The following is a 23,981-nucleotide window of genomic DNA, read 5'->3' as shown; positions in this document are numbered from 1 at the left end:
GGAGGAAAGATAAGCAACCTGCAGAGACGAAGCAACCTCTACTTTGCTCCCTAGCTGAGAATCTGCAAAAGATGCAGATCAAAGTTAGAACATACAGAGACATTGATTCCTATCAGTAGGAGACATCCCAATGAAGAAAAAAAGGTAATAGCCTGGGGAGGCGGGTCTTGACCGCCATACTGGTCAGTCGCACAAGGCATGAGCTTCTGAAAAAATTGTGTTACTGGAGATTTAGGGGACATAAATTCCATTGTCTACACCTATCTGGCTCTTGTGCCAATGTGTGGCACACTCTTGGCAACTTAGGAACTGGTCCAGTCTCCTTACTCCTGTTAATGTGAAGCTGCAGCTTCTAGGTGGTTATGGCCAGGTATATTCCTGCAACTGGAGAAGCAGCCGGTCTCTCTGTCTAGGTCTACCTGGCATTTAAAAAAAAAAAAAAGATGTGGATACCCAAAGGCCCATGCCCAAGCAAGCCCAGACAGCCTGAATTGGGTAAAACACTTAGAGGCAAAGTTTAATTAGCTTTGTCAGGTTTTCTAAAACAGATTATCCTCCCACTTTCACACCTCGCCTGTCACATCGTGGACTCCAGCAGCTATTCCAGCATGCTCTTCCTCTTCTGGGCTGGGAGCCCATGTGGAACTACCTCCACCAAGCCATCCATGCACCATAGGGGTGCAACAAATTCCTTAACCCCTGAGATCCTGATGCACAGATTAGCGGGACCCCTGGAAATGAGGCACTCTCTAGAGGTGGTGGGAAATCTGGGCATAACAGAATGGGCTGGTGGCATGTATGTGAAGCTCAACTTCAAAGCAGTGAGGAGCTGAGAGGAGAAGTAGCTATGGTGGCCTATCTGTGAGATCAGTTAATCAAAAGAGACAGCAAGTTTATATGCCTAATCCAGTATTCTCTAGCACCGCAGTGTTTTTATGTTTGATATTTGTGTTTGAGTCTCTCCTCTTGGTTTTCCCCAGTGGCAAATTAAGCTTAACTGTTATAGCGCACATTATAGCCTTATTATTCCTAGTAAATAATAATGTCAGTTTGTGCATTCAGCCAGTATGATGACATGTATCTCTTTCCTGACATGTTTCTTCTCTTGTTTTTCATATCTTATACAAAAAAGTGCAGTATTGTGACATTTCTTTATATTCTAATACTTGTGCATTGTCGCTTCTACTCACTGGAAATGTCTCCGTTTCCTGTATGTGATGCTATGCACTATTATCAAAATAAAGAATGTCCAAAAAAAAATATATAAATATATATATATATATATATATGTCCATAAAAACTGAACTACTAGGGATATCGGAGACATATCAAGGAAATACTTGTAGCCCTTCCTGCTGCAATTGTATGAATCCAAATAAAAGAAAATATCCCAAGCACTACTGCCCCACAGGCTGTTTGCTAGACCCTTCAGAGAAAGAGAGGCTGATCTTTCTCTGGAATAAGCACGTTAATCAAGGTAATGTAAGACAAAAAGAAAATGCATTATGAAAGAAACATTTTTAGTCCTGCCTGAGGACAGTAAAAAAGACGGTCATAAACGGGTTAATAGAGATTGAGTTAAAAAAATAAATATCTCTAGCACACCATCCTTTTACTGTAAATATGATGCCTTAGAATTGTTTGTTGCCCTGGTTGTGTGTAAATAATGTGTATGAAGTCTGTACGGTCTTTTTTGTGTTTGTCATTACTGATTAAATGAGACACATCAATATTATCCAACTGCTTTCCTGTATATGTGGTTTTAAAAGAATGCAATATATTCAATTTTTCTGCAATAATAAAAGCCGATATAACATGTACCACAGCAGGGATATTGATCTATGTAATTAAGATGTCTGGCATTCCATGTACAAGAGCAAAATAAATGAATAGCATTCCACCGATTGGCAGCAACATACCGGTCTCAGAATTGCAAATCAAAAAATCTGTACTATCAATTGTAGTTAACCTTTCTTGCTTAAAGGACCACTCTAGTGCCCTGAGGGTGCCCCCACCCTCAGGGACCCCCTCCTGCCCGGCTCTGGAAAGGGGAAAGTGTTTAAAACGTACCTTTTTCCAGCGCTGGGCGGGGAGCTCTCCTCCTCCGATCCTCCTCTTCTCCTCCCCGTCGGCTGAATGCGCATGCGCGGCAAGAGCTGCGCGCGCATTCAGCCGGTCACATAGGAAAGCATTCATAATGCTTTCCTATGGACGCTTGCGTGCTCTCACTGTGATTTTCACAGTGAGAATCACGCAAGCGCCTCTAGCGGCTGTCAATGAGACAGCCACTAGAGGAAATAGGGGAAGGCTTAACCCATTCACAAACATAGCAGTTTCTCTGAAACTGCTATGTTTATGAAAAAATGGGTTAACCCCAGAAGGACCTGGCACCCAGACCACTTCATTAAGCTGAAATGGTCTGGGTGCCTTAACAAAAAAAGCTACATAAAAGCTGACCGCAACTGCATTCTGCATGACTAATAGGAGAGAAAACAGAACTACAAAAGCATCTATTTGTACAAATCCTAGAAAAGTGGCTAGTTTAGGTGTTACTTGTTATCATTGGTAGCAAAGTGCCTGTTATATACAAGATGTCCTATACTTATGTGCCAGAATTATATAACAATTATTAGAATTGTGCACAAATCATTTTCACCTGTGACGAACTATTCAAGTTACTATAAATGTTTTCCTGAACTAACCAATCTGCAACTTATGTGACGGGTCGAGTTGCCTACTCATTGAGGAATTTGATTTGTTCATCTCTGATTAAAAGTATTTGTGTACAAATCTAATTATGATCTTATCTTTGTAACCAACCACACAAAACAATTCAGTAACATTTTTGTAGTAATATGAGTATTAAGAACTTAAAGGCCATAGTCTGTGGAAACACTTAAACTGGTATATGCAACCTGTGTAATATAATTGACATAACCTGATAAACTTCAAAAATAACTTGTGCTCCCATAAACCTCAAAAAGCATTGAGATGTACAATGTACACACCCACCAGTGCCACTGTATGCATTCAGAATCATGGAAAGCACTAACAGGTCTTTAAAAATGTTAATCCTATTATTTCAAAGATGATGCACCACACATGATCAATGTGTTTAGCTCCTTCTGAGTATTTATCAAGATAAGCTTGATGTGTGCACTTAAATGTAAAACTTAAATCAATAAAACACTCAATACAATATCTGTTGGTTCTCATCATTATGACACTCAGAAGTGTATTATTGATTTGTTTCATATTATAAATGCTCACTTTGCTTTTATGCACACAAACATATAAACACACAAACACAGGTAAATGCATTATTGTATTTTGACATTCCGCAAGAGTACTCACAGATGCAAAAAATGTCAAGTCAATTGCAGGTGAGCAAAAGGAGAATAAGGAAAAGCAAAGGAACACAATAACATTTGTCAGAAACTGGCTAATGGCTAAGATCCGCATTGTCAAAGATAGGGAGGGCTTGGTGTCCACAAAATAGGCCCACTTATGAGGAGAAACACAGGGCAGTCAACCTATGCCCAGACTTTTAACACAGTTGTGCAGTCCACTTGGGTATGTAGCGCTGGAGTGCCTGAATGATGCCGCCTCCTCCTTTTCTGCGCCATCCTCCTGTAGCGCCTTGGAGGCCATTGATTTCCCATTCGGGAGAACGCAGGTGCCCTGATGAGTTTTGAGTGATATCAGTTCCTGTTATGTGTTACTGACAAAGAACACCCCAATATGTGTTCAGTAATATCTCCAGAGTACAACAGTGCCACCAATGTACAGGTTTTCTGGGTTTTTGCAAACTTACAGGGGTCAAATGTAGGGCTTTCACCTTTTACATGTTTTTATTTATTTTTAATTATTTAATTTTTAATGCAATATATAGTTATTATATATATTTTACATGTGTAATTTTACTGTAAGTGTATTTTTTCTATTAATATATGTAAATATTAAAAAATAAAAATACATTTAGTATGGCGTTATATATATATATATATATAATATATATATATCCCATATATATATTTGTTAATTTATTAAGTTTATTAAAAAAATGTTTTACTTTTTTTAAAAGTACCCTTGCTGGCAGCACTGTGGACACCTATTGTGGCCATGTGATTGCTTTTTTAAGAGCGGTCACATGGCCCCTGGGGGTCCTAAATTGCAGAGGGGGGACTGTCTGGGCTGAGTCTAGACAGTCCCACTCAGAAGACCGATCGCCGGCAGGGTCCGGCGGCGATCGGTAAGTACATGGGGAGAGTAGGGGGTTAATTTTTTAATTACGTTTATTTTATTTTTTTAAACATCTACTGAGTGCCTCGACCCGTCGAGACACTCGATACAGGCAGCGCAACGGAAAGCTGCCTCAAGGTTTTCGATGCTCTGCACTACACGGTTGGGCGCCAGGTGCCCGACAGTGAGGAGGGGTATTCCACAATGCCTCAATTTTGACTGGAAGCGATCACGATGGCTTCCAGCGCTCATTTTGGCCGCGAACAGGGTACGTCAGCGGTTGTTATGTTTTTTGACCCGGTACGTCCAGGGTCACTAAAGGTTTAAATCAATGGGCCTATTTCATGGGCATGGAGCTGCAGCAACATCAGCCCCTATGTAAATCCGGCCCTGGCTGGATGTCATAACGCTCTGCATGAGGACCTCCAGGGTCAGATTTTCCCCCATAGGAAGGCATTGATTTAATGCTTTCCTATAGGGAGGTCTAATGTGCGTGCAGCATTTGTCGCGCATGCATATTAAGCCCTGATCGTCGCGGGACGGAGCGTTACGCCAGCGACTTCAGCACTGGGAAAAGGTAAGTAAATAAAGGGTTTTAACCCTTTATTTACCGGGAGGTAGGTATGGGGGCGATAGTGCCAGGAATACAACTTTGTATTCCTGGCACTACAGTATTCCTTTAATATACAGCAACCCATATAATTTTAAACTGGTTTGTAAGGCTTGTTCAAATAAATTACCAACCAGCTGATGGTGATTCTTATCACTTTAATGTATTATATGTACCAAAATATATAATTTCCTGTCTATGATGCCACATTTGCCTTGCTTTGAGAATGTTTAGAAAAACATATTAAAAACTAATGATATGATCAGGGCTTATTAACCATTGTAACATAAAGTTTATATGTACCATGTCCATTGTATCTCTTGTATCTGAACTTTGATTAAAATTTTATAGCCCTATGCTACTTGCCAGGTCTCATAATTTTCTTGACACTGCATAGTCGGTGATGGTAAATTCCTACTTGCTGGAGCTACATTTTCTTTTCATTTTTTTTTTTTCCAACTGCAATTTGCATTTTACTAATTTATTGCACCAAAACATATTATATACCGTTTTTTTTTTTAAAGGCAAAAAAGGGCTTTAATTTGATGTAACATAATAATGTCATAAAAATACATAAAAAATGCAAATAAAACGGAAAAATATTGTATTTTTTTTTTTTACCAATAATAATGTGTGCATAATTAGTGCGGTTAAGGAAAGTAATTGAAAATAAATTAATTTAGTTGTTCTGATTTATAGAATATATAATATGTCCCACACTCCCCCTGTCCAGCCCTGCACACCCTCCATGCCCACGGGGCGGCCACAGGTAGGGAGAGACACTTACCGCAACAGCCGCCGCCATCTTGGATCCGCATGTCCCTGCTGACTTCAGCGGAAGTGGCCTGTCCTTGACTTAGGAGTGACGGCACGGGGACAGCGACTCATGATAAAAACCCGCCTCTCATTCCTCCCCCGTTTATTGTGAGGTCTCACACTTGTGGTACTTCGAAATTGTGCCCTCTCCTACTGTTGGCTACTAACCAGGCATTGTGCCCTCTCATGTGGGGAAGGTGTAATTTTCGGAAGTTTTTACCAGTTTTTGGCTGAAAATTTGGGCAGCTGAAGTTTCAGTGCATCCTTATCCAGGGTATCTCATATGGTGCATATTGTGTCTTAACATGCCCCCATTGTTTTACCAATATATGTAAAAGATTGTGGTAAAAAAATCATTTTTGCCATTTTTTACATACGTATTCAATTTTTGCTGGGCATTTTCTATATTTGATATGTGCCACTATGATCAAAGCCCCAAAATTATGCTCCGCTAAGTCTTCTTAGTAAAATGATACCCCCAATGAATGTCTTTGGCACTATTTTGTGAAGCTATAGTCCATTTCAGTATTTACAGTAGAATTTTGAGAGTCAGATTTGATGGGCCCATGTTTCAATTTGGGGCATTATAGCAGTTTGACTGTTTAAAAAAAACACACAATGGCCTACCATTTGTAAATGTAGACATCCCAGGGTATTTCAAAAGGCATATTTTAAACCTTAGCATAGGATCATTTTTTTGCTAGTTTGTACCAATTCTAATAGCAATTTGCATTCTTTCTGCCTTTTTGACACGCACAAGATGTTTCTGTATATTTTGCAATCCTTATGAGCGCTACGGCAGTATAACACCTAATATGTTACTCAGATATGTCATCTTAGTACAACAATACCCCCATGTGTACCTTTTTCAGGGATATGTGGATGTTGAGGGGGCACATTTAAGACACACCAATTTCATATTTTTTATTTCGGATGCTGGGCCTAAGTCTCATTTTAGCAGCTCATGATTACAAATTGCCTCTCAAAGGCCACATCTGTTTTTATATATATGCAGCTCATCAATTCAAATTATGAACAAGTGCATACTATTTGCTGTGAAAGGGGGAATATTTGGCGTAAACTTATCAGGGGGTAGTTCCCAGTAATCTGCGTCACGGGCAGCGCTGTCACGGATCCTGGAACCAAAACACACTGACCACAAAGAAAGAGAACACTGAGAGAGAAACTTGTAATACCGGTTCTTAGAATGGCCAGGCTATACAAGCAGAGAATAGTCCAGTTACAAGCCAAGGTCAAAGTAGTAAAGAAAAACTGAACGACGATAGGACAAGCCAAGGTTAAGGATCAGAGAAGACAGGATAAACTGGCAAAGCCAAGATTCGGTAACCAAACAATCAGAGTAAACGCGCTATTGGGCTATCAAAAGACCACAAGTCAGTCAGCAGTCAGAATTTTAGAAGCCTCCTTGGCCTGAACTTCCACAGCATCTTTAACTTACAATTACTAAAATATATATAAACTATATACATATTGATACTCCCACATGACTAAAATCACACCTCAAAACTGGTCTACCTATTCGGCTTGGGTGTGGAAAATTTTAAAACAGTGGCCAGTACATTGGCCGGGCTGAGAGGGGCAATGAGGACAGTAATAACTGGTCTCAGCACTTACGCCCCTCTTGTAACACACTCTGCATCTTTTCGGGGGGGTTTCTTTTTGGGGGTTGATGGAATCCTGAAGCAGAAGTGACCTGCCTCAATTCTTCTGCTAGGCTCCACTGATGGTCCCCCTCTGTGGAACTTAAGCAACCCAGAAATTAGCTGAAACTGAAATGAAAGAAACATGCATTTTAGCTCAGCATTCGCCTTTTTAAATATAACAAAGGCATTATATATATATATATATACCCACTTTTTTGTACCATGCCCTGGTCTTTCGCATGTTCAAATACAGCTGCATCAGTTGAACGGACAGGTCAACTCCCCCCATATGCCAATTGTAATTATTATGTAGACTGGCACCCTTTAATTTCCTTTTTGCCACGAACTGTGACCTTGCGAGTGCGTTCACCATGGATGGTGGTTAGGATGAACACCTCATTTTAGTGCCAGCAGTTCATCCTGGCAGAGAGCTGCTGTTTCCCTCCTTTTAATTTTTTCCCTGCTTGAGCCTTTGAGAAACCTGTGTGACTCTTCCAGGTAGTGCCACAGGCCACGGTCTCAAAGCAGTACAGCATTTTTAGAAGTGGGATACTATTGTAAAAATGATCAATATACAAGTGTTTAGTAAAGGCATGATTAGGTCCCAGACAATTTCCCCACTTGTCCCTACTATATATGGGCAACCTGGGGGATCAAGGTGGCTATCCCTTCCTTCGTATACACGGAAGGTGTACATATAGCCACTGCAACTTTCACACAATTTATAAAATATGATCCCATATCGGGATCTTTTGGATGGGATGTACTGTTTAAACCCCAGTCTTCCCTTATACTTTATGAGGGATTCATCAATAGAAATGTTTTTTGGGGGTATAATAAGTGGCAAATTTTTCGTTAAAGTGGTCAATTAGAGGGCATATTTTATATAGAAGATCATACTGCGGATGGCCTTTTGAGGTGCATAAATCGCAGTATGTCTTCATATCTGGGTCTACTCATTGTCTGGGGAAAAATTGGGGTATTGCAAATGGGGTTTTTAGACCAATACATTCTAGTGGTGGGCATTTTAATTACCCCCATTAGCATAGTCAGTGCCCAGATTTTGTTTTAAATTCTGGCACACTGGTGGGGTGCCATCTCTTTTTCTTGGCGATAAGAGACCCTTGATTGTGTGCCAGATACTGCTCAGCGTACAGATTAGTCTGGGTGACTATCTCCCCAATTTGCTGTTGCTGGTCTGCCACTGACTCGGAGGCACCCAGCAACATCATTAACCCCGCGATCACCGGCACCGCGATTTGGGGTTAATTTTAACGCATATAGCATATGTAGTATATATACTTTTAAGTCCGTCATGCATCCTTAAGGATGCAAAGTTCCCAAAACATAGGAGCCTGTATATAACCCAGCTTTACCCACCTTGAGCATATGCCAATAGGACACGTCAAATGTAACTGAGGCACTATGATGTCTTAACTTTAAATTATCTGCCAACATGACACCTTGACTCTTTTCTCTGTCCAGTTTGTAGCAAAATGTCAATTTGATAATGATTTGGGTATTTTTTATTTTTTATTTTGCTTTATATCAAAATGGCATGTACTGCTCCCCTTACTTTAATTCCCATTTCATTTCTGTATTTTAAAAAATAAATACAAGTTCAATTAAAAAGCCAAAAATAAATAAATAATGCATGGTTGCTTGCCCTGATAGATATAATTATTGCGCTTTTGCTATTTAATGTGACCCTTTAAGCATATACATTTGATGTACTGATATATCAATAAGCTATTAATCTTTTCTTTTTGTTTTCTGTTTAATTGTATAGAAAAGAGAACACAGTTTGCTTGATGAGATAACCCAGCAAAAGCAAGACAAACAGGCTTTGGAATTTGATTTGGCACAGATAAGGAAAGAGCGTGATCTTGTGAAAACCCAGCTTGCTCAGACCTCTGGTAAGCAACTGTGTTATTGCACTGGATAAAAAGTTACCTCACACACAAATGCTCTTAGTTATGTTTTTCTCATTCAGACAATATGGTGTTAAAATATAATACTGTGTTTCAGGGCCATTATAGTTACTTACAATTTTATTTAGCTTTAATTACAATAAATGTGGTGTGTTTTAGGGCCATTCACTTAAAATATATTTCCTTATTTTGGCATGGAATTGCAAAATGGCCTGTATGGGGGTTAAATGAAAGTATAAATAAAATGAATGTAAAATGTATGTATGTTCATGGAATAAAATAAATGCACACACTAGTCTGCAAATAGAGCACATTTCTGAAACAACTTTCTCTAGAAACAATCAGTGTTTCAAAACTGCCCCTTTTTGTATCTTTTAACCCCTTAAGGACACATGACATGTGTGACATGTCATGATTCCCTTTTATTCCAGAAGATTGGTCCTTAAGGGGTTAAAGTAACTTTTGAAATATTTAGATTCTTATTTATGAATAGTAAACAAAACATGTAAAGTGCTGTATTAAAATGTATTATAAAATACTGTCTAAAATTTGCACAAAACTTTTTTTTAACTACATGTCCTTTCGCACCCACAATATTTTTCTGTTGCGTGTCCATATAAGATGTCATTAAAAATATATATTAACATAAACCTTTTTGCTAAACGTTTTCCACTGCTGTGGCTCCCTGGTGCAGCTTACTTCTCCACCCCCCACCATGTCATGGAGGAGGCATTGCCATATCCACAATGGTCCTATCAAAGGGAGCATTGAAGACCTGATGTGCATAAATGCTTTCAAGCTCTGTTGAACCGATGCTTTTCTGTGCCACAGAAGCACTCTAGTCCATTAAGTTCAGCCTTTCTCACATCTGTTTTTTTTCTGTTGATCTAAAAGAAGGTAAAAAAAAAAACCATCTAAAAAAAACTTGAGACATTTTTTATTTTTTTTTAAAGTAACAGTTTTATTTAAACTACAAAATTTACAGATCTTAAAGGGACACTATAGTAACCACAATAAAAGAAACAAAGAAAGGAATTGGTCATATTAGTACTACAATCACCTAGGTGAGCCACTCCAACAGGCATACAAAGTGTAGAATAGACAGATAAATAATAGTGACCGCACACAAATGAAATGATTACCACAGTCTGTAAATGAATATTTGATCTGTGGATTAAAAAGAGAAAAAGACCATAGGGTAATATAGTATATACTACAATATGTGTATACACGTAAAAGGTCCCTGGCTCAAACTTAAAGTTAGAAATAATATGGTGGATGGTTATGAAGATCGTCTTGTTCTGTTCCCCAGCTCAGCTGTATAATATTTCCTTCTTATAAAATCCAGGATGCTGGATATAAGTAAAAAAAACATGTATTGGAAACAAAATTGATAAAACCAGACTTTCCAATAAAAAAATAAAAGTCCACCTCTACTTACAGCCAAAACAGCCTTTCTCAAAAGTGGTTCAGTATCTCCAAACTTCAAGAGTCTTTTTTTTTATTTAAAATGTTTGTGCCTTTTCGGCACTTACGTCCGCCTTCTCCAACTTCCATTGCCACATTCATCATCTAGGGTTTCCACAACGTAATCACGTGGGCGCGTCCTTACGTCACCACAACCATTGCAGCTTAATGTAGTGGTTCTGGTGTCCATAGCCTGTCCCAACAGACTTACAATGCACTCGAATAGCGCCAGCTCTGCATGGACCGGCTTGGGATCCTGCGATCGGGACCCTGCTATCGTGGCCCACCAGGCGTTTGTCCGATGGCCAATCTGGGCCTGGATCACATCCACTGCAACACCCTCTTCTATACTTCTACTTCTTTGTAGAAGCAATTAAGTAAGTTTGACAAGACCTATTGCAGGTTTAAAGTACTAACAAATCTCAATGAATTGGCCTGGATGACTTTAGTGGTCCTTCAGGCTGCAGCATAAAATGAAGCAAGTGGCAATAAGCCAAATGTATGCCTCTCTACTAATTAGTGGAGTATCAAGGTAAGGAAAAGTTAAAATGACAGACAGGAAGAAATACTCCTTACTCATGCAAAGAGATACAGTCCTTCACAAAATACTTGCAATATCCTTAGAGGTTTCATATAACAGCTAGTATACAGTTTCTTAATTGCAATATACCAAATAAATTCAAAATAGATTCTTGAAATTTTTTTTTAAAGGGAAATGGGAAAAAAATTGTAAAAGCATAAAAAAAAGAGAGAGGGAAAAGAACAGAAAATATCCTAATCTACCTGAGATTAGTGAGTTTCATGTCGAGATCAAAGCTTCTGTTGTACAATTTTAATTAAGATCTGTCTAATCTTGCAGGGGAGACACTTGTAAATTTCCTGCAATGTTGAAAATATATTGACATGTTTTAGTAAATAATTATATATTATTTAAACCATATTAACCATTTTCAGGTGACAAAGCATATGAAATGAAGATTGCGGAAGCGACATATAAGGAAGAAATTAGCCGCTTAAATAAAAGACTTCAGTGGTTTGCAGAAAACCAAGAAATGTTAGATAAGGATGCTGGGAGACTAAGAGATGCTTATGAACAAATAGAGACACTAACGATACAGGTGTGTAATACCTTAAAAAATGTAGCAATTATGTAAAAAAATATATAAATAAAACCCAGGAGAGGAAACCTTTTCAAATTGAACAACATATGCATACAACAGATACTTGCTTTTTAAAGATGATAAATTGAATGCATGTTTACACAATTGTATGAATGTCTTTTAATGTACATTTACATAATTTTATATGATGTATTAATATATAATGTTCTTTTACATGTGCAGTCTTTCTGAATAAAATTATATTTTAAATATATCAATTTATTAATTTAGTTGTTGTACTGACATATGCATGGCAGTCATAGATATATGAGATGTGTAATATTCCCTTTTCTCGTCATGTAGAATATACCATTCTCTTTTATAACCATGCAGGATATAACCTACATTTGTTTTCCAGGTTGAAAAGCTAAGACATGCAGCTGGAAATCAATTTGTGCAACAACAAAATCGTCTCAAAGACAGGACCGCAGATGCCAAACGAATTCAAGACCTTGAACGTCAGGTAAGGTTACCAGAGTATTTCAGCAGCAGTATGGAACATTTTGTGAAGCTGGCCTAATTTCATGCTAACAGGAAACCACCTCTACTGGTCTATCCTCTGTTTGTAGTCGCACCTCCAATGCCCACCTTCAAGACCTGATCCGTTACAATGCAATGCCCATTCCTTCAAAATATTCTTGAAATTTCACTTCTTTCGGAAAGGATATCATTTAAACTGTTAATAACTTTCCCTCCCAACTCCTTGATAACCCACACTGCTGCTTGATAACACAGTCTGCTAAAATGCCATCCAAAACACTAGCTTTTTATTGTAAACTATTCCAGCAGCATACTTTTTCCTGTGCATGAAATACATTCTACATTTTGTGTCACTTTACCCCACTCCCTCTAGAATGTAAATTCGTTTGAGCAGAACACTTAACATTATCTGTTTTTGTGTGTCCACTCATCTCGCAAATACTTGTGTGTTAGCCTATTGTACAGCATCCACTCGTCTTGCAAATACTTGTGTGTTAGCCTATTGTACAGAGTTTTTGTTGGTGCTTTATAAATATTAATGTTATCTATATATACACATATATTTAAAATATTTCTTAGATCAAGGGACTCTAAAAAAAGAAATGTACAGAATCATAGCGCAGTATATTTGTACATAACAAGTGAAATACATAGATCATACTCCCTCTGTAAATACACTCCTTTACTTTAACCCTATAAAACTGTCTCAAGTATATCAAAAGAAAAAAAATTAGGGCAGCGCTATCAGATGCAAAGTGGTACCACTGATTTGTTAGGACACAGTAAACCTTCAGATGTTTTGGGTTGCCCCTTTAACAATGCATGATGTTCTTACACATATAATCACACTCCTATATATACAGAGATAGAAGTGAAATCAAAGCACAAAATGCCACCCCCAAACAGTGAGGCAAAGGAACAAGTTTCTAGCAGTTCGCCACCATCTTCCTGGCAATTCCAGCTTCTGACTTGGTTCGTCGTGAAGTCATTCACAAAGTGGCAATGTCCTTCATTGTTGGGTGCCATTGTTAGGATACAGGAAGCAAAACACAGATAGTGCTAAGAGTAGCCCTGTAACTATTAGTAAAAACCTAAAACAATGTTTTTTGTTTTTCAAAGAAGAGGATACATACAACAGGCCATAACAATCATCTGTTCCTTAGCAGGTCTTAAAATTATGTAAATACAGCCTCAGGTAAACAACAACACATGCTATTACACAGTGTCATGATTTATTTTACAAATGCAAGGTTCCCAGAACCTATGGCTGCAAAACAAGCACAAATAATAAGCCTTCCAACACCAAGCTTGACAGTTGGTATGAGGTGTATGTGCTGTGTTTGGTTTTTGCCAAACGTTGCACTGTGAATTATGGCCAAACATCTCCACTTTGGTCTCATCTGTCCAAAGAGCATTGTTCCAGAAGTACACCTTATGACTCAATAGCTTGTTGAAACAACTTTAGCATCAAATTAATCGTTTTCTTTATGACTTTATCAGTTTCTCACATCGTTGTGGACGAATTTTGGCCCATTTTTCTTTATAACATTGCTTAATTTCATTGAGGGTTGCTGGCATTTGTATAGGCATTATGCACAGCTCTCTTAAGGTCATGCCACAGCATTTCAATCTGGTAGAGGATTGGGCCATTGCAACACCTTCATTATTTTCTTTTTCAGCCATTGTGTTGTAGATTTGCTGATGTGTTTGGGATCATTGTCCTGTTGCAAGACACTCGTCGGGCAGCAACAATTGCTTCTCTAAGATCATTGCCGATGTCTTTCCTGCTTGGCATTGTGTTAACACACACCTGAATGCTCCAGACCAGCAAACTGCTAAAACTTCGCTTTTATAGAGGTGGTCACACATACTGATGATCAGTTATTCAAGGGCATTTGATTAGCAACACATGTCTGCTGCTTAGTCTCGTAATCCCATGAAAGCAGTAAGGGTGTGCTTAGGTTTTCCACACATGGGTTCTCAATTTTGTCTTTTTATTTCTTTTTTTTTTTTTTTTTTTTTAGGTGCACAAAGTAGTAGAAATTGCCACAACTTCTATATGAGCAGTCAAGGCGTTAGATAACCTGAATATGGCTGCCTCTGCACATTGTAGAATACTTTCATGCTGGTAAACAAACTACATACGAGATCTCTCAGTAGGCATATTTTAGTTAAAAGGAAAGCAAGTAAATCAGAATATAGTAACTGACAGTATGTTTAGGCGTGATGCCACTGGGTATCAAATAACATGAAGATGATCAATTATGGTGAAGCCTAGCTGAATCACTAAATCACAGCAAGCATATCTTTGTGTGCATGCTAAACTAAAAAGCTAAGCTGCCAGTAGGGTTCATCTCTGTAACTGTAATCTTCCGCGGTCAGCATTGAGGCCCAGGCTGTGTCGCTATTCGCTGCAATAGCAGTACGGGCCTTTCTCCCTCACTGCCCCTCTGGGAGCCTAACGAAGATGACTGTGAGAGCCGTGTAGTGTAGTAGGACAATTCCGTTGAATCACAGCTTGCTCTGCAGGAGAGGTAAGAGCAGAAACCACCGCCGAGGGACATCGCCGGGGGTCACAGGTAAGTGACTGAAGGGGTTTTCACCCCTTCAGCAACCGGGGGTGGGAGGGAGAGGGGACCTGCAGTGCCAGGAAAACTGATTGTTTTCCTGGCACTGGAGTGTCCCTTTAATGAAGACATTGTAATAAGCTTACAATGTGTGTACCGAAAAGTCAATCTTAATCCTAAACCTCATCCTAATCCTAACCTTTACTTTAATCCTATGCCTAACCTTTACTTTAATCCTATGCCTAACCTTTACTTTAATCTTATGCCTAACCCCATTATTAACAGGAATATTAACCTTAATTTTAAAGGACCACTATAGGCACCCAGACCACTTCAGCTCAATGAAGTGGTCTGGGTGCCAGGTCCATCTAGAGAAACTGCTATGTTTACATTAGGGTTAATCCAGCCTCTAGTGGCTGTCTCATTGACAGCCGCTAGAGGCGCTTCCGCGCTTCTCACTGTGATTTTTACAGTGAGAAGACTCTTGCGTCCATAGGAAAGCATTGAGAAATGCTCTTGCCGCGCATGCGCATTCCGCAGGTGACGGAAGAGGGAGGAGGGTCCCCAGCGCCAAGGGAGCCCGGCACTGGAGAAAGGTAAGAATTTAACCCCTTCCTCCCCCTTCAGCCCGGTGGGAGGGGGCCATGAGGGTGGGGGGGGGGGGGGTGGACCTTTTAACACTATAGTGCGAGTTTGTTTTCCTGGCACTTTAGTGGTCCTTTAATCCTAACCCTGGCAATAGTGTTTATTCCTCCTGAAATAGAAGGACATGTTAGCAAATGTTGTGGACAATAAGGTGCTATCCGAAAAGGGATCTGATTTTATCCCCCAGAGACATCCTAGCTACCTTTTTATTGTCTTCCAAAAATACATATGAATCTTGAAACTCCCCCAGGTTTATTTTTTTTATTTCATATTTACAGATTGTTTTCCAAGTTTTTTTTTTCTCCTATACCCTTGCAGACTTCTTTGGTAATATATATTGTTTCTACCATAAGAAATCGTGTTTTTATACATTTCACTGTATGCATACGTTTTTTAGTGCCATCTGTTTGTTCCTTTTTGTTCATTAGATCTCACACACATTTTAAGCTAATAGTTACGTAATTTTAAAACCACCGGGCACAAGTTCATGGATAATTTTGTTTTTCCATGCTTTTATACACTTAACTTTCTTTTAAAAAATGTTTTAGTAGAGACTGAGAATATAGTCATAAACCCACTTTTTTCTGTTATTGTTTCTTAACACCTTCAATACCAGAAATGAGTATAAATGTTTTTATATTTTCAGGCATTTTGCAATATAAAATGTAGTCCTTTAAACTTCACTCACTCTTAATTATATTCTAGTTATAAATACCAGCCTAGAGGAACACATTTTTTTTTTTACCCGAAGCCCCTAGTCACTGATACGATGAATGTAAAGTTGCTGAAAATGTCAGCTGACCCCCCACCCCACCCCACCCTTTCAACCAAAACAGTACGTTTCACTGGTTGATACCATTTTGTCAGCCAAGGAGAAGGGATGAGTGAATGCACTTTACAATTTCACTTTTAGCATGGTTTTTGACCATTTTTATTGAATTATTTTACATGTTTAACCCCATTTCCATGTTGAATGGATGAGTACAAAGATTCACTGTCAAAATTGCAAAGATGTGAACCTTCAAGGACTTTTAAAGTAGACAGTATATTCAGGGTTTATTTAGTGTCCCTTAAATTGGATGGCAGCATTTCAACAAAAGGTCTCAGAATTTTGTGTATATACACACTTCCATTCTGTGTCAAGTTTTCTGTACCCAACGCTAGGGGTTGCCCACTGGGAGTTTCAAGATTCATATGTATTTTTGGAAAACAATAAAAGGTAGCTAGTATGCCTCTCAAGAAAAATCAGATTCCTCTTCGGATAGCACCTTATTGTCTACAATATTTGCTTACATGTCCTTATATTTCAGGAGGAAAGTGCTAGTCAGATCACTTTGTAGTATCTTAAAGAATGTTCCTAGCAATATTTACATCCTAATCTTGATTTATAATGTGCACATTACCCTATTGGAAGGGTTTGATGATAATGTCTTACCTCCTGAAGGGATTAAAGACCAACTGTTCTTTCTTGGGTATGTTGTTCGTTAATTTAATCACGTGATTTATGTCACTGATCCTTTGCAATTCCTTACAGACTAAATCTACAAACATCTCAATGTTCTTAAAAATATTGAGTCCAGAGGTGAATGTCCTTCTACACCTTCTAAGATATGTAAGGTTGCTCTCTAAATTTGGATTTCTGTTGGAAGCCAAGAGATCAAGAGTAATATGAATGCACTCAGTCATTGGTGGCCAATCCAAGGCTTTACCTTTCTTATCACTCTTCAACTGATGGCATTTGTGACAAGCTTCTTGCATAGAGATGTAGATGACAAATGACAATCCTGTACTTAACACATTAATGTGGTCATTAGATAGTTTGCAACTGAACAGGTTGACCACTATTATTATTATTATTATTATTATTATTGTTGCCATTTATATAGCGCCAACATATTCCATAGTGCTTTACAATATTATGAGAGGGGGGATGTAACTATAAATAGGACAATTACAAGAAAACTTACAGGAACAATAGGTTGAAGAGGACCCTGCTCAAACAAGCTTACACTGAGTGCTGAATCATTGCGCTCTAATTTCTGTGTGTTCTGTTTCCCTAAAACTCATCCAGGTTGCTAACCCTTAAAAATTGAACCCCTCTTTTTACAATACTCCTATGGGTAGAGGACACATCAGGTGTTTGTTGAACATTTCAGGACTACGTAATTATCAGAGAATGCATAATTTGAAGTTAGAGTATGATCTGAATCTACACTTGTTACTAATTTAAATCATATACAGACCCTATCAATTTCTTACTTATTATAGTAAAATAGATAATTGTAATGTTTGCTGTTATGCTCTGTTCACGTTTATCTAGATTTTCTTTTAATTTCACTTCTTCGTCGTCCCCCGCCTTACATTGTAATAGCTTCCACCTGTGGTCAGTGGGATAAGGATGCCCCCAATTTATTTTATCATCTGCCACCCCCCATCGATCATTACTTATTTAAAATTCTCCCAACTAATGCTCCGGAAGGGAAGGGGTGACTATGTCATACCCCTGTTTTTCAACAGGCCCATTCCTTTGTCTGTAACATTCAATAAAAATAAAGTGAGTTTTGGGCAATCTGTCTAATTATCATGACATTATGCTATAGTTATTAATTGATTATTATTTGTTTATTAGATTTATGTTATTTGAGTATTATTTGTTTATTAGCAGTTTTTTTTCTGTATTGAACAGGTTAAAGAAATGGAGGCAATTATTAAACGAAGACATCCAAACTCTATCCCTGCACTGATCTATGCAGCAGCAACTGCTCCTTTAGTAGACAATGAAAATTCAACCAAAAGCAAAACTGTTTCTTTCTTGGAAAGAAGAATCCAGAAATTAGAAGCTGATCTTGAAAGTAAAGATGAAGACTCTAAGAAAAGTCTGAGAACTATGGAGCAACAATTCCAAAAAATAAAGGTAAGCCTCTTAACTATATTACTTTATCTGCAAAACAATTATAGTAAGAAAGCTTTCAAAAGTTTATAGTTAATTTTTTTAAACCCACACATGGGTTTTCCCATGAGACAGCTGACTTTTTTTTTTTTTTTTTAAATAATGTAGTGGATGTGTAGAATTCAAAATTGCTGACACTTGGCTGTAAGATCTAATGGAAAATGAAAGATTTTCTTCCCTGTTGGGTGTTTAAGTTACAGCCAGGAGCAATGTCGCTAGGGCTGCATAAACAGAAACAAAAGTTTTTTAACTCCTTAAAGGAAAACTATAAGGTCAGGAACAAAAAAAAAGTATTCCTTCCTGACCTTATAGTGTTAAGACAATCAGCTAGACCCCCCCGGCCATCCTTGCCACCCTAAATAAAGCAAAATCTTACCTTTATTGCAGTCTGCTGCTGCTGAATCTGCCCCTGATCTGCCTGCTTGGCTGACATCATCAGAAGTGGTGTTCTGTGCCAATCATGCTTTCACATAGGAAAGCATTGGATTGGCTGAACCTGTCAATGAGGCAGATCAGGGACAGAGCCAGCCCAAGCCAAACACAGCCATGGCCAATCAGCATCTCCTCATAGAGATACATTGAATCAATGCATCTCTTTGAGGAAAATTCAGAGTCTTCATGCACAGTGTGTAGCACTGCCACATGAAGCACCTCTAGCAACCATCTGAGGAGTGGACAGTGCAGGTATCCCTAGGTTGCAATGTAAACATTGCAGTTTCTCTGAAAAAACTGTGTTTACTGCAAAAAGCCTGAAGATAATAATTCTACTCACCATAATAAAAACAATAACCTGTAGTTGTTCTGATGACTATACTGTCCCTTTAAGGGCAAATAATTGAGCAGTGAGACTTCAGGGGCATGCTATATACATCAAAACTACTTCATTAACCTAAATCAGGCTGACTGTTAGCACACATGACATGTTTCACTTTTCATTTGTATTAAGCTCTGTCCTTCTTTTCTAATAGACATGCTGTTTACCTTCCTATCTACTCCTAGTTAGATGTTCATTGAGTGAATCTGTGTGGTAGGGCCACCAGAGCTTGCTTTCACTAACATTCAACCATTATCAGTCCCATTTAGCAGCAGACCTTGTCTGTAACATTGGTACTTGATAAACAAGCTAGGATGCTAACATCAGATATAATTGTCTAAAATCACATTGTAATCTTGATTTACTAGAAATTTAATTACATTGTTTCATGCTTCAAAGAATTAACAGTAAGCATGCTAACAGAATTTGTACTTTGTTGTTTCCGTTTAGATTCAGTATGAGAATCGAATAAATGAGCTTGAAGGCTTGCTTACTGAGAGGCGTATAAATGAACCACAGAATCAATTTGACAACACAACCAGACTAAAAGCTTTAGAGCAAGAACTTTGTATATGTAAGGAGGCACACCAAATGGCTGTAATGAACTACCGCAAAGAAATAGACAATCTTAAGCAAGAAAATGCCTTCTTAGAAAGAAAGGCAAAGATATATGGAGGAAATTGTGCTTCTATTAATAATCAATTAGAAGAGTTCTCTGACAAGGCCAGAATGACAATACTCCACCAAGAACTGAATGACAAATGTATGGAAATTCAAGAGCTTACAAAAACAGTGGAGAGACTTCAAAGAGAAAGGATGGTCATGTTGTCTGAGAAAAACACTTCAGATAAAATACAGAGTAAGAAAAAATGTAATTCTAAAGCAGAAACAGACATAGCACCTTCCTCTAAGGGAAGGTTTACAGAGATTAATAGTTTTCCTGGAACTCTGGATGAGAAACTCTATCAGCCAGGGACGTTTGCTGATATCCATATTTCTGACATTCAGCAAGAAAATGACAGACTAAAAGCAGAAGTAAAAAGACTTACTCTAGAGGTCAATGAACAGAAGACTCATTTTGAAAGCTCATTGTCTCATGCAGAGCATACCATACTGAGGTAATATTTGTTTATCCAAATAATTAACCGTAACATACAAAAGTTGTATACAGAAATGTTTATGGTACTGCAATTGACATTTTCCCGATACTGAAGTATTCACTCTTTCTCTGCAGCACTTTTTCTCTTCCCATCCCCAGTATGTGTATTATATGCCATTTGTTGCACTTTCTCTGAATTTGTTTTCTTCTACTCTTTTTATTATGGCTTATCTCTCACTATTTTCTCCCCATCTGAATCGACCTCCATATATTCTTTACCATACTTTCATCTTCTACATGTATTCTATTTTTTTCTGTTTTCTTGTTTTGCATTTTATTTTGGTATACCACCATTTCTGATGGACAGCAGAATTGATCAATATTTGTAAGGTTACTTGTCACGGTAACAATTTAGAACCTTAAAAATGTCAAATAATGGATTGTCATCTCTTCTGATCCAGGTCCTTTTTTTCACTTCCTGCTGTTTTCAGAACTGGATGTTAGTCTTTCGTCCTTTTTTTGTGTGTGTGTGTGTGTGTGTGTGTGTGTGTGAGAGAGAGAGAATATTTTATTGCTTTTCAAGAAATAAAAGAAACAAAATCAAAATCAGGTTACCAGTATGATGAGCATTTCATGGACCTGGTAAGAAGTTCAGTATAGGGTAAAATAGAATGCACCTGTCCAAGAGTGGGTGATAATAAGCCTAACAAGTCTAGCGATTTCATCGACATACTTCATGGCTGCTTGTATACCACCCACATAATGTTTGCAGCTACTCTTTACATCCACCACTTGTCCCCCTCTCCTATAGTATAGGGCTGGCTTTCAATGATTCTTCTCCCCACTCCAACTCCACCTCTCTCCCCACACCGTGAAGTCTCTCCTCTTTAAACGAGGCACAAATTAAAGGAGTTATTCAGTGTGAAGAAGACTGTGACTCCTACCAACTCATGCTGAGTAGAGCAAAGTATGATTAACCTATTTCTTATGGTCAAACAGACTTTGTGGATGGGTACGGCAATATTTGAGAGGGAGGAGGGGAAAAAAACAAAAACAACTAACCCATGTGAATTTAGTGCTTTGGAGTTAAACACCCCAATGGAAAAAGGTGAAACAATGTTATCAAATAGAACTCTATGTAACTCACACCTCACATAGGTTTAAAAGTGTGGGTATAGCAGCACCTGCATACAAAACTACATGCTACATTTTCCAGACATTTCACGATATATTATGTGTTGATTGCTACCCTGTGTCTGGCCAGGGAAGATCTTAAATGTGTTTGTTACAATTGCTGTTTGTAGCCAATACAGAATTATTTGTTTTGAAATGCAAAACTTACATACAAGAGAACTGCGCAACAAGTGGACCTACCGCTCTTGAAAGAGATGTCTAACTGAAGTTTCTTCTATTTTATTTGGGATCAAGAAATTTGTTCTCCCAGGTCTGCTGTTGCCAAACACAAGACAGAATGTCCCCATAGTTCAGTATTCCATTCTCTTGGTTCCTGTGAACCCTCAAGTCTCCTGTCCTCTGCCCCTTCTATCCCTCAATTGTCCCATGCCCAGTGACCAGAGACCTTTACCCACAGTTGGAATACAGTGTATCAACAGTGTTTGAAAGTGTGCCTGTGTATTTTTTTAAATCGGCCTGTGCCGAGAGCGTCAATTCTTCAAGGTGCCTGAGTTCTTCCATCTTGTTGTACCAGAGGGTAAGAGGTTGTTTTGTGTCCCTTCTCCAGTACATGGGGATAACTTGTTTTGCTCTGTTTAGAATTCTTATAGTTAGGGTTTTTCTGTATCATGATGTACTTGTGTGGTGTAGTAGGAATGATGCGGGCCGAAAGGGTTGGGGCTTATCTGATAATTGTTTAATGATTGTGTTAATGGCATCATAATAGGGCTTGATCAGTGGGCACTCCCACCAAATATGTAGGAATGAGCCCTTGGCAGTGTGACATTGCCAGCATTCGCCGTCCGGGGTTAGGTTGATAGTCTGGTGGAGTTGTGGAGTCCTGTACCACATTGTCCATAGCTTATATGCTGTTTTCTTTGGTTTTGCTATCCGGAGCCAAGTGGTGGACTAAGTCACATGTCTTACCCCATTGTTGTGAAAATCTCCTCTTTAGCTGTCATCCATTTTCTCATGTATGTGGGGGGTGTTTAATTACAGTTACACTGTAGGGTAGATTAGAGGATAGATATAGTGTGTGGAAGGTGGTCAAGGTCATCACACATGAGTTCAAATGGCGTGAGGTCCCTGTATAAGTTTGGTTGTCAGGGGATGCTGCTTATCTATTGTCTCTTTTTTGTTCGGACAGAAATCTGTGTAGAAGCGTGTCTGAAGTGCCGTCTATTATCTCGCAAAAGTCTGATCCTGTCCCCCTCCACCATATGGCTAAGCTGTAGGTGGTTCTAAGGAAATAACTAAACTTATAGTAATAAGGTGTATCCCAAATTTAGTGCTAGTCAGTATTTTTAAGATCAAAAGAAATGACCCAGATACATATATGTAATTGACTAAAGTGGCTAGTCCAGATAGAGGTAAATGATTCCACAAATCTTGTATTAAAACTAAAACAAAAAAGTCTTTATTGGAACCAACACTAAAAAGAAGCAAATATATATAACATACTAAAGCAAAATCTAAATATAAAAAAGTACACAAGAGACCCTCAGGCTAAAAATAAGCGGAGGGTGAGAAACTCGTATAGCAACAGAGTGGAGTGCTTAATGGTATAGTGCTAAATTGAATTCCTCTATATCCCCATTATATTACGGAGGAAGAGTGTGATCCTGTGATATTGTTACAATGAAGCATGCAATCCACTTTGTTGCAAGTAGCAACTAGTGGGAAGAGGTAGCAGCCCTAAGGAAACAATAACAGTGTGGCTGTTAGAATTTGCAGCCGTTGTATATAAGAAATCTCAGTTGCTAAAAAATAGCACTTTCCCTGTAAGAACACCCAGCTATGAAGAAAGATACTGGCAAAAGGATCTCTAGGCACCCTGTCAGTACGGAGAGCAGTGCAGTTAGGAGTATAAGGCTGCTCGCCTATACAGGAACCTCCGTGGCTCCTAATATGACCCTAATGTGCCTTCGAGGGTACCTAACTGACCAGAGGTAATTTATGAAGCTTAACTATCATAAACTTCCCAACTGGAAAAATCGGTTAAAACCAAATAAATCCGTAATGCCATTATATTCCGTCATTACATGTATCTTAAATAAATCTTGGTCCCATCAGTATGGTTAGAGATAAGGGATGCAGCATATATGTGATTTCTATGCAATTAATGAAATAGACATCTGAAACAAAGTTTAACATAACTCAAGAAATCCCAATTGGAAAAAAGTGCAGTATGAAAAGGGACGTTCCACTTGCCAATTTTGTCAACAAGGGGAAAATATCTAGTGCCTATGTTGTTTGTTTCCTATTCCAAATTCGGGCAGCAAAGACTCATCGGAATGCGTCCAGCTAAGTTACATATAATGGATTGGATGGGAAACAATAAAAGCCTATACAGTAAATGATAT

General features: G+C 38.5%; 1 protein-coding gene across 2 annotated transcripts in view; it reads left to right on the top strand.

Moving 5' to 3' along the window:
- CEP162 (centrosomal protein 162) overlaps positions 1-23,981 on the top strand; it is a 144,442-nt gene that overhangs the window by 94,303 nt on the left and 26,158 nt on the right. For both annotated transcript variants that reach the window (XM_063443060.1, XM_063443059.1), the window contains 5 exons: positions 9,122-9,248; positions 11,685-11,848; positions 12,249-12,353; positions 18,269-18,496; positions 19,797-20,464. In XM_063443060.1, the coding sequence (XP_063299130.1) occupies positions 9,122-9,248; positions 11,685-11,848; positions 12,249-12,353; positions 18,269-18,496; positions 19,797-20,464 (1,292 nt within the window). The remainder of the gene's footprint in view (positions 1-9,121; positions 9,249-11,684; positions 11,849-12,248; positions 12,354-18,268; positions 18,497-19,796; positions 20,465-23,981) is intronic.

The sequence above is a fragment of the Pelobates fuscus genome, chromosome 2, assembly GCF_036172605.1.
Source record: "Pelobates fuscus isolate aPelFus1 chromosome 2, aPelFus1.pri, whole genome shotgun sequence".
Taxonomy (NCBI): domain Eukaryota; kingdom Metazoa; phylum Chordata; class Amphibia; order Anura; family Pelobatidae; genus Pelobates; species Pelobates fuscus.
The sequence above is the reverse complement of the archived record's forward strand: the minus strand, read 5'-3'. Positions and strand labels throughout refer to the sequence as shown.